This window comes from Monomorium pharaonis, chromosome 4, assembly GCF_013373865.1.
Source record: "Monomorium pharaonis isolate MP-MQ-018 chromosome 4, ASM1337386v2, whole genome shotgun sequence".
Taxonomy (NCBI): Eukaryota; Metazoa; Arthropoda; class Insecta; order Hymenoptera; family Formicidae; genus Monomorium; species Monomorium pharaonis.
In genome coordinates, this window is record NC_050470.1 from 24925519 (window position 1) to 24939093 (window position 13575).

At 37.4% G+C, this 13575-nt stretch overlaps 2 protein-coding genes across 2 annotated transcripts; both read right to left on the reverse strand.

Annotated features, from left to right (window-relative positions):
* Nucleotides 1-2575: 2575 nt before the first annotated feature.
* On the reverse strand, nt 2576-9319 carry LOC105828130 (eukaryotic translation initiation factor 3 subunit A). Its single transcript, XM_012666347.3, has 5 exons — nt 9096-9319; nt 4825-7548; nt 4410-4735; nt 4087-4259; nt 2576-3347 (listed from the first exon to the last, which is right to left on the reverse strand). The coding sequence occupies exons 1-5, from the start codon at nt 9142-9144 to the stop codon at nt 3251-3253; spliced, it is 3369 nt and encodes a 1122-aa protein (XP_012521801.1). The 5' UTR covers nt 9145-9319; the 3' UTR covers nt 2576-3250.
* A 1067-nt stretch (nt 9320-10386) lies between these two features.
* Nucleotides 10387-12841, reverse strand: LOC105828118 (putative DENN domain-containing protein 10 B). Its single transcript, XM_036285155.1, has 5 exons — nt 12476-12841; nt 12191-12387; nt 11507-11938; nt 11219-11336; nt 10387-10982 (listed from the first exon to the last, which is right to left on the reverse strand). Exons 1-5 carry the CDS (start codon nt 12513-12515, stop codon nt 10711-10713), a joined length of 1059 nt encoding a protein of 352 aa, XP_036141048.1. The 5' UTR covers nt 12516-12841; the 3' UTR covers nt 10387-10710.
* Between the last annotated feature and the right edge of the window lie 734 nt (nt 12842-13575).

Sequence of the window (13575 nt, forward strand, 5' to 3'; positions counted from 1 at the left end):
CTTTCTGCTGACATCATCCTGCTACTTCGAATGAAACTGCACATTAATAATAACGATCGCCCGATACTTTATTCGGCACTCCCGATATTACAGATAATATATCACACACGAGTAAAACGTAAATTGCGCGCGAGAATTTCACTTGGCGCGACCGTTACATTTGGAAAAATACGTGAAAAGTACGTAAAAATGCAGGCCGAGGAAAGCGTTGAGAAAACCGTTTGAATGAAAATTACGCGCCGAGATACATCGAACGGAGACAAATTCGTTTCGTGAATTTTCTATTTCGTATGCTCGCACGACTAGTAGCACTTCACTTAATTGGCACTCGCGATATTTTACCGTATCCCCTTCGAGCAAACTCTGCTCGAACACGCACGCGAACACTTCACTCGAAAGCAAACGCACGATGCCACGCTTTACAAATAAACCCGACCTCTGTTACGTACGACACATGGTTCGCGTGTCGTTTGTTAGCGCGACGGCACTCTAAACAGTATAAACACAACACCGTACCTGCGCACAATGAATTCTGAATACGCGAGACACGTACGGAATCAACAGAACGTCCGGGCGATGCGTCCGACCGGCGCTGGAGCGCGGAGCAACATGGCGGCGGCAGCGGCGTACGTGACTCGGCGGTAGTCGGCGCAGGCGCGGCGAGTCAACCGCCTAGCAAGGCCGAGTGGCGCCGACTACCGCCGAGTAGCGCCGCGAGTCACGTACGTGCCGCTGCCGCCGCCATGTTGCTCCGCGCTCCAGCGCCGGTCGGACGCATCGGACGTTCTGTCGACTCCGTGCGTGTCTCGCGTATTCAGAATTCATTGTGCGCAGGTACGGTGTTGTGTTTATACTGTTTAGGGTGCCGTCGCGCTAACAAACGACACGCGAACCATGTGAGATCGTTCGTTGATTTTCGTTCTGGGGTAAAGTTTTCGTGTGCGCGTATTCGCTCGAGGAGTGTACGCAATCCGTTCGGTAGAATGTCGATCGTGCCAATAAACTTTACTAGTCGTCGTGCAATCATACAAAGATACAAAACTCGGAGAGCGAATTGATTTTACTTCTGTTCAGTGTGCCTTGACGTGCCGTACTTTTAAAACGTATTTTTCCAAATGTAACGGTTGCGCCAAGTGAAATTCTCGCGCGCGGATTACGTTTTCTACTCGTGTGTGATATCCGTAACATCGGGATTGCCGAATAAAGTATCGGGCGATCGTTATTAATGTGCAGTTTCATTCGAAGTAGCAGGATGATGTCAGCAGAAAGTGGCATCCATGGAGCGACTCGGTATTAAAATATACTATTTTTTCAAGTGATACATTTCTTTACCTGCTTTTGTGTTTGAGTTTAGGAATAATATTTATCACATTTTCAGACTCAAAACCGGAAAAGGAATGTAGCAGTAGCAGCAGCAGCATCAGCAGCAGGAGCAGCGACAGCAATCGGTGAGTGAATTTTTATCAAATCAATTAATTGAATTTATATCATGCATATGTGGTATTGCACGTACATTGATAGAACACGATTAAGCACATTTGCATAAAACAGATTTGAAATATGAATGCATATAAATTGTAAAATTTACGGGTATAGCATGAAACAGAACCAAATAAACATGGACATAGCATAGAATAGACCCAAAAAGTCATGCACATTACCCAACATTACCTACGGGATTCATAGATATTTGACTACATAGTTCAATATGCATATTTTGTGCACATAGAGGCGCTGATGGATGAAAACACCTAAAACGACGCGATGACTGCTCTCAGGTTCCTCTCTGGGATATCAATTTGTAATACTCGTGATTTCAAAGTGACTATAATCAATAAATTTATAAAAAAAACGAGCATTTTATGTGTGACAATAATAGATTATGATTGTAAACTATTCGTTTACATCTTACATGGTATAAAAAGACGAGATTGAGTATGGAAAAAAAACGCTTTATTATAGCTTAATCTATACATTAGTTTTTTTTATCAATAAGGCCGCAATCTAGACATTGCAATTATCATTTCAGATCTCGGTTAACAAATTTTTATCATTGGTAGTATAAACGTTCGTATACAGACGCGTATGTAAATTATTCACTACAAATTTAGATAGTATATTATTTTGTTATATCATTTTAATTATTGAGTTTTGTCCTTTGATATATTTCATACAGTTAAAATGCATCTGTTTTATATCCTTATTTAGTATTATATATTTTCTCTTTTTTTACAAAGGCGATTTTTTTGACTAGACTGGGCTCTCGAGAATAATTATATATATATATATATATATATATATATATATATTACTATTTATAATTCAATTAATTAAAGAGGATATTATAATAAGTAAGCGTGGCGTGCCTTCTTCGAGATAATGAATATTTTTAACAGTTAATCCTCGAGACTGCGTTTTTCCATATAAAATATATGGTTTCATTAAATCTGTGGCAAATCATATCAAATATACATCGTGGAATATATTGTATGTAAATATAATAAAAAGTTTCCTTGGGAGTATATTTATTACAATGATGTCGCAGGCTTAATAAAACAGTAAACAAGAAATAAAATATTATATGATCTTCATACTTTATTTCCTCTATTATGTCGAGCTCTTCTTCATTATCTTATAATCTATTTCACATAAATGTTTTTCATTGTATTATACACAACGATAATTAATCGCTGTAGATGTGTAATAAAAAGAAAATGCACATTAAGAATGTACAATTTCTTCTTAAGGAAAGATAAGTGAAATAAGACAGGATAATATAAAAAAATCTAATAAAGAGGTAGGGTACAAGAGAATTTTATTGATATTTATCTTTTTTAATCTTAAATCTTTAAAACAAGATATTTTTATCATGATAATCATTGATTAGTTGCGCTAAATAGAAAAAATAGTGTACCTGTATATGTTCAAAATATCTAAACTTAAATAATTTGAATCTATATCGAATTGGACATTTCAAACCTGGGTTTACCATCATTCTTTCTGTTTTACGCAATAATCAATATAATTTATTATATTTAATGAAAATATCTTGTTTCTCCAATTCTTGCTATACATCTATCATTACAACTATTCCCCTCCCACTTTCTTTTCTGGAAGAATAAAGCCACGCACAAAATAATAAAAATGGACAGACTTCCGTATTAGATAAAAGGTCTATTCATGTATAATATATCGTTCTTAGAGAATAATGAACTTATATAAATCTACATGATTAACTAAGACTTTGATGTTAGCGCCGACTGACTTTCGACCAGCCATCATCCTCTAATGGTCGCCTTCTTTCATCAGATTTAGGCGGAAGTCTGTCATCTTTACGATCATCTCGTCTGAAATGCACAAAAAAATCGAAGTTTAATTAAAACTTAATTACGCGATCACTACTCGTAAAATCTGTTCAAAATGAGTATAATAATTTTTATTTTGTTATCAGTGAACAGTAATTGATATTATTAAATATGTTACTACTAAATATTAATTCCAGGATGATATTGCTGATATATAGTACTGGTATTGACATATAAATTTGACATCCGAAAAATGAGTCACTTTTAATTAATACACACAAAATTTTTATACATTTCACACTTCTATTAATAAAATATTTATAATCTAGATCTTCACACATAAACATAAATTGATTATTAATTTTAACATAAGATTTAAATCCTTTATTCAGCCTAAATATCTAATGGTGTAGCTCAGAGCAATACTAGTGATTAGGGTGGTTAATACATACAACATTTTTATACATTTCACACTTTTATTAATAAAATATTTATAATCTAAATCCTCACACATAAACATAAATTGATTATTAATTTTAACATGAGAGTTAAATCCTTTATTCGACCTAAACATCTAATGGCATAACTCAGAAACAATACTAGTGATTAAGGTGGATTAGGATAGATGAAAAGAATGGAATATGTAGAGGTTGTTAAAATATAAAACATAAAGTTTACATACAGTATCACATACTCTTACATACATACATATATTCTAGATTTAAATTTTCATACATACATACCTACATACATTCCGGACTTAAATTTCCTAAATACTCACTCGCGCTTGGGTGGGTCTCTCGGGGAATCTTGAGGCGGGTCGCGTTTTCGCCAGTCCTGGTTAGTATTTCGTGCTGGTTCATCACGACGATCGCGATAACCACTACGGCGATCGGACATTCTACCGCGATCTCGATCTCGATCATCGCGTATGTCACGTGGAATCTCTCGTATCTATAATTGCAATTAATTAGAGAGATATGAATGTAATAAAGAAAATTTAAATGAATAAAAAGAATGTGACAATGAACGAAGAAAAAGAACTACAGAAGAACATTTTATAATGTATGTAACAGGTATTTTATTGAAGAAACGTATACTTACTCCGCGTCCATCCATTCCACGATCACGGTCACGGTCACGATCACGATCGCGATCGCGATCATCTCTTTTGTCAAAACCACGGTTTTCTAGTCTATCTCGATCTTTTGAATCGTCTTTATCAAAGTTATCATCTTTCCTCCATTTATCCATAGTATCTTTTTTCCATCGGTCCGCATCATCGTTCCTTCTCCATTTATCCATGTCGCGTCGTTCTGGTTCTCTTTTCTTCCATGAATCTTCGATCTTGTCATCGCGTTTTCTCCAACGGTCCGTTTCGTTTTTGAGTCCATCGGAGTCCTTGTCAGGACGTCGCCATGACTCCATCGCTAGTAATGATAATAGTACAAATTAAGTTTCATTTATAATCTTCAAAAGTATCTAGCGATCTAAAGATATAAAAATATGTTATACTCACAAGATTTCGGGCCATCGCGATCACGATCACGATCACGATCACGATCGCGATCGCGATCACGTTCACGTTCACGATCAAATTCCGGACGTCGCCATGTTGAAGTCAGTTCTTTATCTCTCTGCCGTTCTTCCTCCAATTTACGTTCAATCTCAGCTTCCTTAGCTCTAATAATGTCTGCTTGTTTCTTAAGCTTAGCCAAACGTTCGGCTTCTTTGGCTTCCTCTTCGGCCCGTCTGATCCTCTCTTCCTCCTCCCTTTTCGCTCTTTCTTCCTCAAGACGTTTCTTCTCCTCTTCTTGTTTAATGCGCAATTCTTCCAGTCGTCTTCGTTCCGCAGCTTCCGCACGTTCCTTCTCCCATTTCGCCTTACGCTCGGCTTTACGCTCCATTTTGCGCTTCAACATTCGCCTGGCACGTTCTTCATTTAACAGTTTCTCAAATTCTTTTAATTTTTCCATGTATATGCTCCTACGCTCCGCCAAGATCTTGGCCAGGAAGATGTCGTGATCCTCTTTCATACGCGCTAAGCGCTCTTGAGTCGCGACGGCCTCTTGCCTCTCTTCAATAGCTGCGGCAATTCGTTCGTCTTCCTGTTGTCGCCAGAGCTGTTTCGCCTGTTGCATCCTATCTTGTACGGCCTTCTCCAGTAACGGGATTTCTTCGAGCCGCTTGGCGCGCTCGAGATAATCGACCTTCTTCTCTTGAGACTTAAGTTTTTGCTGCATCTCTCTGCGTTCTTTCTGCAGTTCTTCAGCTTCCCGTGCCGCAATTTGCTCCGCGTCCAACTTCTTGATCTCGTCCTCATCTAGTTTCTTTAGCACCTTTTGTCCATGGCTCGTCTGTGAAATCTGCTGCATCTTTTCCTTAAGATGACGATCTTTGATTTGTTGAATCTCACTTTGCTGACGCTTCCGTTCACGCTCCTCTCGCTCCTGCTCCAGTCGTTTTTGTTCGGCCAGCATCTGCTGTCGCTGGAGTTCCTCCTGTCGGCGCATCTCCTCCTCTTCTCGGACCGTATTGATGTGTTCAATGTACTCTTTTCGCTCTTCGATAATCTTGTGTCTACCCAATATTCTCTGGTGTTCCTTCATCTTGGTCTCGTGATAGTGAGCGACCATCGCGTTGCGTAGCTTTTCGCGTTCGAGTTTCTTCTTGTTAGGATTTATCACATTAATAGCACGGTGCAACACAGTTGCCATGTTCACCAATTGGCAGCGTATTTGTTCAGAGGGCATTGCTTGCAATACCGGACCATCCGGATGATCCTCTCGTTGCGCCTCCGAAAGATCAACTCCGAAGTGAACACATGACTTGCCGTGGTCTATTCGGACCTGCATGTCGTTGTAGCGCACGCAGTCTACCAAAAGACGCTCGAGGTGAAAATCAGTAGTAAACTTGGCGAGTTCCAAAAGTCTGGAGAATTGTATAGTTTGATAAACTTGAGAGATCTGATGGACAAGTCGCACGAGTGTAACATCCTGCAAAGCCGGAATGTATTGGACTAACGGACTGTTTTCGTCCGCTTGTAATGTCTGAATAACGGAATCAACTCTACAACAGAGTTCTAATGGATGGAATTCAACTTCTAACCACGAATATAATTCTTGTAACTGCGGTGACGCGAGACTGACAACGTTCAAACGAACAATGTCCTTCAACAGAGAGACGCGTGTCGGTGGTTGCGAGAGACCCAGAAGGGTTGCGAGTTTCTGTGCTTTTTCCAACGGGCTCTTGTCGGTCTCGATGAAGCGATCAAACTCAGGATGCGCGGATGGCAACGGTATCGACAACGTTGCCAACAATACACGATTGGCCATTCGCTGCTGCTCCTCCGAGGACATGTTCTTTTTCATTTCACGAGAAAGCTGTAGAAGTTTGAACAGCGCGGCCGCGTGAAATAAATAATTGCCAGCTTTCCAGAAAACCATAGCCAGCTTCTGGTAGTAATTGGCCATCGTTTTTGGTACAGGTAACTTCTTCGACAAATTCATCATACCGTGAACGTCCTCTGAAGATTTAAAAGCTTCCTGCCATAATTCCATTTGTATCGCAGAATCTAATTGATTTAATCTAGTCTCTAGATTCAACTGTTGCGTTTCCGCTTTATTCATAGAAACGTTCGACACGAGCGGCGGCAGTTTACATATTTCTTCAAGGTGTTTCCGTAATTTCTCGCACAACTTACGAAATTCAGTCTTACGACTATACTCGAGACAAAACTGGAAGGCCATACGTGCGATATCGTGGTAAAGAGTTTCTACGTGCGCATTAGTTCTGAGTAACTCCAAGCATTGACAGTACGATTCCCACAAGAACTTGACCCAGGGTGTCAAAATGGTACGATCGCTTCTGTCTTGTGCATCCTCTCCGCTAACAGCTGACAGTAAGATGCTCTCGGGCGTAGCGAGGTTATCGAGGTCGTCGATGTCAATCACTGCTTGCTGACTTTGCTTACGCGCCGCATTCGTTTTCTCCTCAGCCATTCTCAAATAGCCACGTATGACATTCTCCAAACTTCCAACATTGACGGATTGAAACATATTTCGATACTGGAACAAGCCCTCCTTCGCTATGTGTGACTTCTTCAGTTCCACACAGAGATCCAGATACTTGAACATTATAGGTTCCAAGACGGATTCTGACCAGTTGTATGTCCATTTTTTATTACGGAAGACTTCTTGCAGTGTGTCTAATGCTCGAGCAGGTTTACCCACTTCTATGAACTCTGTTTAAAAAAAGAACAGAAATGTCAATACATTGCTATATTTAGTTTAAAAACCAAACTAAAATAATTTTTTAAATAATTTTTAAACTTTTATATGTGTATATTAACAGAATTACTAATGTAAACTTCCAATAATGTGAAGTAACTTTGATCACTGTTTAACTTACTCTATATCTTTTGTTAATTCTAAGAATTAGGTTTTAGGAAAAGACAAAGAAAGAGTTAACTCTAGATACAGAATATTGCTGAGACAAATAATAGTATGCAGTATTGATACTGATACATAAATTTTTTTTTAGCATTTAAGAAAATGGGTCGCTTAATTAATGTAACAAAATTCTTATATATTTTATTGACAATTTAGATTTTTAAAGACACATAATTCAATAATTCCAATTATTAACTTTAACATGTCAGAATTAGATCCTCTGCTGATCAATGACACAGTTGAGGACAACTGGATACAACTGGACACAATTGAGTATAGTTTAGCACTCAGCAGTGGTACTTATTGAGGTAGAAGGAATATATAAAATTATATGTAAAATTTAGGTACAATACTATTCTAGAGTTAACAGAGATCTTAATCTGCATTGGTAAAAATGGACACAAGTATTAAAGACTACAGAACACTGACAACTAAAACTAATTTCAATTTATCAAAACTATTTAGCTATACTGTATTACATTTCCTGGATTCAAAGTAAATATATATATTTATATCCAGGCATTGGAAGGGAAAAAAAGAACATTTTGGAAAAAATAATTATAACATATTGCACGTTTTCACTTTGCTTATGTAACAGACAAGGTATGACACTTATGAGACAATACAAAATACTTATATAAAAAATAAGCTAATTAGCAATGTAAATGTACAATGCTAAAGAGTACGATATTTACACGATGAAATACATAAGCTCTGCTAATCTCTTTCCAGACCCTTTTTGTCTTTGTTTTTTTTGACTGAACTTCTCGCACAGTTCATACTCCATATTTTTCTTTTCATATCAGACAGAAAAAAAAGAAAAAATAAACCGTGCAAGCTCAGTTCTACAGAGAACAGACTACTTAGCATTTCCATACACAACTCATATGCTTCTGTTAAATAAACAAAGAAACGTGAAAAATGCTCTACGTGCAATGCGTATTGTGCACGACATTGCGGAGTGTACCTCGTAGCTTCCCGCACCTTCGACGATTTCGGAGCACGTCCGATGTGAATGCATATGGTCATAAGAGAGAAGGAGAGAGAAAGAGAGATAAGCGCGAAATTCCACCGAGAGACAGGCAGCCTTGAGATAGGCACGCCGATTTTTTGGACACTGGGCGGCGCGGCGGGGTCGATCATTGGAACTCGGGGATTATCTCCGCGAGTGGAAGCGATAAAAGGAACGGAGGACTCGTGCGTTTTACGCGCGAACGCCCGCGAGAGACGCGTGAGTCTCCTTCTTTCTTTTTCTTCTTTACGCGGGACAGCAGGGCTCCGATGCCATCGGCCATGTCATGCTCGTGTAGGATGTCAGGCGGAACCCCCCCGGACTTACCGTTCGCCCGTTTCAGGGCGTTCTCGGGTCTCTGCCCATAACGCGCCATGTTTCCTCCCCGCGGCTGCGGCTACAGCACCAACATAAACACTAAACGAGAGCTCCGCTGCGGCTTGCAGGCGTTCGGAATTCCGTTTACGCGTGATAACGTGCGTTCCCGACACGTACCCTCGACCGCGTGTACCGGATAGAAGAGGCGGCCACCGAGGAAAGATGGCTGCCAGTTAATGCGCGAGTCAAAACACGATCCGATGTCCGGCTGTTCGTGTCACGGGATAATTACACGACTGCGAGACGAATCGCGTCCGTCTATCGCCGAACTTTTGCTCTTATTGTCGACATACCAGCATTCCGGCGGCAGCCGACGACGTTGATGTTCACGGAACGAAGCTTGACTCGCACGGTGGTCCAGCGACATCTCATTGGCCGCTCCGAGGACTGGACTTCGAGCCCGAGCACCACACTCACGCACACATCGCGCGCTCCGTCTATCCGTGAGCCGTCGCGCGCACTCGGTTACGTTCGGCCAAGTGGTGTCGCCAGTGTCGCGTTGGATCGCGGCGGGAAACGCAGGAGTGCGAAATGTCGGAAGTATATCTCTCGCGATCGCGATTGCCCGCGGTAAATGATGCATAATGGAGTGCGGAGTGTTGACCGTTTCATCGTAAGTTGAGTGTTTCGTCGCAATGCGTTCGCACGTCGTACACGATCGTCGACGACGTAATTGTACTACGCCAACAATGTCGCTGGTGGATCCTGAGAGACGACCTACTCCCCTTCTCCCCCGTTAGCGCGACTGGCTTGGAATGTGTCCGGATTCGATGGAAATCATTCAGCCTTGATGGGAAGCAGCGAATTCAACATCATCACCAGGTAAGTGCTATTTGGTTATGTTGTGATTAATTCTCGTGAAGCTTTACATTTCGCTAATTCGCAATCTTATTTCGATGAACCGTGAACCGTAAACCACTCAGAAAATGCGTAATGGCGATTGCCACAATTGAATTTGAATTGCTTCGAATGCTGCAAATCGCTCGCGATTGTTTTCGCCGAAAATTTGTCGACGAAGAGAGATGATTTATATTTCGACAAAGTATATATTTCTGATCGTTACACAAAAAATTCAATATTTTAAACGTTTCGTTAATTTTTGATTTCTAAACTATTACTATCTATTTTTTAATGTTAACGTTAAGACGTAATTATAAATAATGAGTGCATCTAAGTTGAATATGGACATACATTGATGAAAGTCATATTTTATAGTAGTTATATACAGAAAAATAGGTGCTTTTTGCTAAGAAAGTGTAGATTTTATTCTTAATTATTATATTTCTTAAAAATATAATTAACAATATTAATATAATATAATAGAAGAGGCCTAATGTTCGAATAAGAATAAGAAGCAATAAATAAAACATTGCTAGAATAACAAATAAATTTTTATATCTTAATATGTAAGATTAATATGTAGATGATAAGATAGAAGAATTTGATATGTTAATATAAAAATCTCAATATGTAAAGAGAAAATGATAACGAAATGAATACATTTTATTTCTTATTTTCATTATCCATCGTTTAACGTGTTAAGAGGCTTTGGTTTATACAATTATCATAATATAAAAAGATTTTCCGCAATGGCTAAATTAATAAGGAAACTTTCTACAGCTGGCGCCAAATTTTTCTCCTTAAATATCTCGACGGAGATCATTCTTTTGCCATCTGGAGTTTGCACCGTTGCTAACGAAGTTAACTGATTCAACAGATCTTGCGTTTTATCACTTATCTCGGATATAACCTGTGCCTCCGTATAGTTTTGATTTTCACACAGTTGAACCATGAATAAAGCTATTTCCTTGTGGGTTTTTGTCATCGTAAGACTTTCTGAAAAAGAATGAATGTAGATTATTACAAAATTTTTACTTACAAGATTGCAATGATGAGATATTTCATAGATGAAGCCACACAGCAGAGAACTTTATTGTTAATATCGCTGCAATATTATGTGCTGTGATGTTTGGAAGAATATAAAGATGTTTGAAATAAATGTAACTAAAAGTATTTTCTTTTTAAAACCAGAAATATTGAATATACCACTACTATTTTCTTTTTATCATTACCTTTGGCATGTGGTGCTACAGTAATTTCTCTAGCAGGAATGTTTACAAGTAGGTCATACAGATCTATTCTTGATGATATTGAGCTGTTACTGCAACCTGCCACATAGTGTGAATATTTCTATAACACAGTGATAATAATTATATAGCAGTACAATTAAGAACAACAATATGAGTAATAATATCAACAAGAATAATAACATACTGCTTTCATAGTTCATTATGAATAAAGAAATTACGTCTCTTATCATTTCTTGCTACTAAAGATATGTTCTTTTATATAATACGTGCCTTCAATTCAATTAACTCATCGTTTACCAAGTCGATCCAGGGGAAAAGATTGTCAGTAACCTTTCTGTGTTTCATCAATACAGGAAATGTTCTTATCCACTTGAGAAGCTGCTCCAAGCTATGATGATATACAATAATTTTCTTTTTTAATAAGAGAGCAGTATATATCAATATTGTTTCTAATTCGAATGTTTTAATCAATTCTTTGACGTTGGTACTAGCTGCGAAACGATGAGTATTGAAATCATCAGAGACAAATGTTCCATTCTCTTGGGTTGAACACGATCCCTTCGTGAATACCGAAAGATACAGCTGCAAAATCTCCGTGGGCTTTCCTGTTTTGCAATACATTTTGCTAAGAACCCGCGAAAGTACTTCATATTTTTGTGGATTAAAGTCCTTAGCAAAGAGAACTAATGCAAACTGCTTTACCTGTGACAATTATGAGAATCAAGATATAAGTCCATATTCAAAACATAATTATAAAGACATTGGCATGTTTTTTTGTCATTCTATTCTTGTTTAACATCCAGTAAATAATAAAGATATAATGAGAGAAAGTTAGTAAAGCTTTTTAAAGAAAATATCTTTATAAGCACATTTTCTGAATACAGCCCATAGTATTTTTTTTAATTTATAAGAAAATATCTTTTTATTGTAAGAAGAACAAGAACCTATAGATACCTTTGGTAATTTGTCGGAATCGAATACTTCGCTGCAGTGTATGTAGAACCAGTCATGGCCGTGTCTCGCACATACAAATACATGAGGGGATGTATGTTCTAATTTCAAATTGCATTTTCTCATGACTACAGTCTTCTGAGATTCTGTAACTGATGGATACGACCATGTCCACAAGACATCTCCGTTACAATCTTTTTCTGAAATTTTAATTTTAATTAAATACAAGGTGAAATATATCTGGTATATATTATATTTTCACTTTTTCACTGTATAAAAATACTATACCTATTACACTGCAAGAAAGTAAATCCGTTAATGGTGCCATTTGGAGCCGTTTAAAATAAGTAATTAATAACTAGTAGACAAATAATTAATGATAATAACAACTGTCAGAAACAATATTTTTAAGTATTTCTTATTCTGTATGCCTAAGTGTGCAAAATTAATTTTTTATTTTCTTTTTCTTACAGATATATCCTACACATTTCCATTATCACTATTATTAATTCACTAACTATTAATTCACTAGAGTAAATTATTGGTATATGTCGAGTACTGTCAAATCGAGTCAATCATGAAATCAAGATAGAAATGAGGTTATGTTTAAATTGTCTCTCTCTCTCTGCCCTCCCTCTCTTTTTCAATCTCTCTCTCTCTCTCTCTCTCTCTCTCTCTCTCTCTCTCTCTCTCTCTCTCTCTCTCTCTCTCTCTCTCTCTCTCTCTCTCTCTCTCTCTCTCTCGCCCTCGCTTTCTCTCTTACTCATTCAACAGTGATAAATTATTAATATTAAATACATATATATTTGCTCCAATACTACAACATTTATTAAATTATATGAAATCTTAAACAAAAATTTGCAAATCTTTATTGTACGTATAATATATTAAAAATTATATTTATATAGTGAGATAAATTTGTATGTATATCCAGATAGCATGAGTTTTTTTTAACTCTCTATGCTATCTGAGTATATATTTGCATCAATAAATCTTTTTTATTCAAGTTGAAAGCTTATTCTCTTGCTAGTTAGAGTATAGAATAATTATTACATATACACAAGTATCGCATATAATATATATGTATATATACATACATATATTTTCAAGAAGTATATACAAATTTATTGTTATATTACTTATATTTATCTTGTCTTCAAACTATATTTTCTAAGACTCGGAGCATTGTCCCGAAAAGTCAAAATCCCGAAATTTTGATTTATATTAGACATTAAACAAATTTTAATTTCTTTTGAATATAATGAATAGAAAAAGGAACTTATTTTGTTTGTTAAGTCATGTGTCTGAATGTGCGTGTATGTTGTGTGTATATGTGTGTATGTGTGTGTAGACACTTTAATTATAAATTTAATTAAAGTTTTATTATG

What these genes read in the sequence shown, in the direction of transcription:
- LOC105828118 (XM_036285155.1), bottom strand. Translation starts at nt 12,515, where the DNA reads ATGGCACCATTAACGGATTTACTTTCTTGCAGTGTAATAG. An exon ending in ATTCCGACAAATTACCAAAG is followed by an intron (nt 11,939 to 12,190) that starts GTATCTATAGGT and finishes TAATTGTCACAG; the next exon opens with GTAAAGCAGTTTGCATTAGT. An exon ending in TGTAGCACCACATGCCAAAG is followed by an intron (nt 10,983 to 11,218) that starts GTAATGATAAAA and finishes ATTCTTTTTCAG; the next exon opens with AAAGTCTTACGATGACAAAA.
- LOC105828130 (XM_012666347.3), bottom strand. Translation starts at nt 9,144, where the DNA reads ATGGCGCGTTATGGGCAGAGACCCGAGAACGCCCTGAAACGGGCGAAC. An exon ending in TCGCGATGGCCCGAAATCTT is followed by an intron (nt 4,736 to 4,824) that starts GTGAGTATAACA and finishes TATCATTACTAG; the next exon opens with CGATGGAGTCATGGCGACGT. An exon ending in AGAGACCCACCCAAGCGCGA is followed by an intron (nt 3,348 to 4,086) that starts GTGAGTATTTAG and finishes TGTGCATTTCAG; the next exon opens with ACGAGATGATCGTAAAGATG.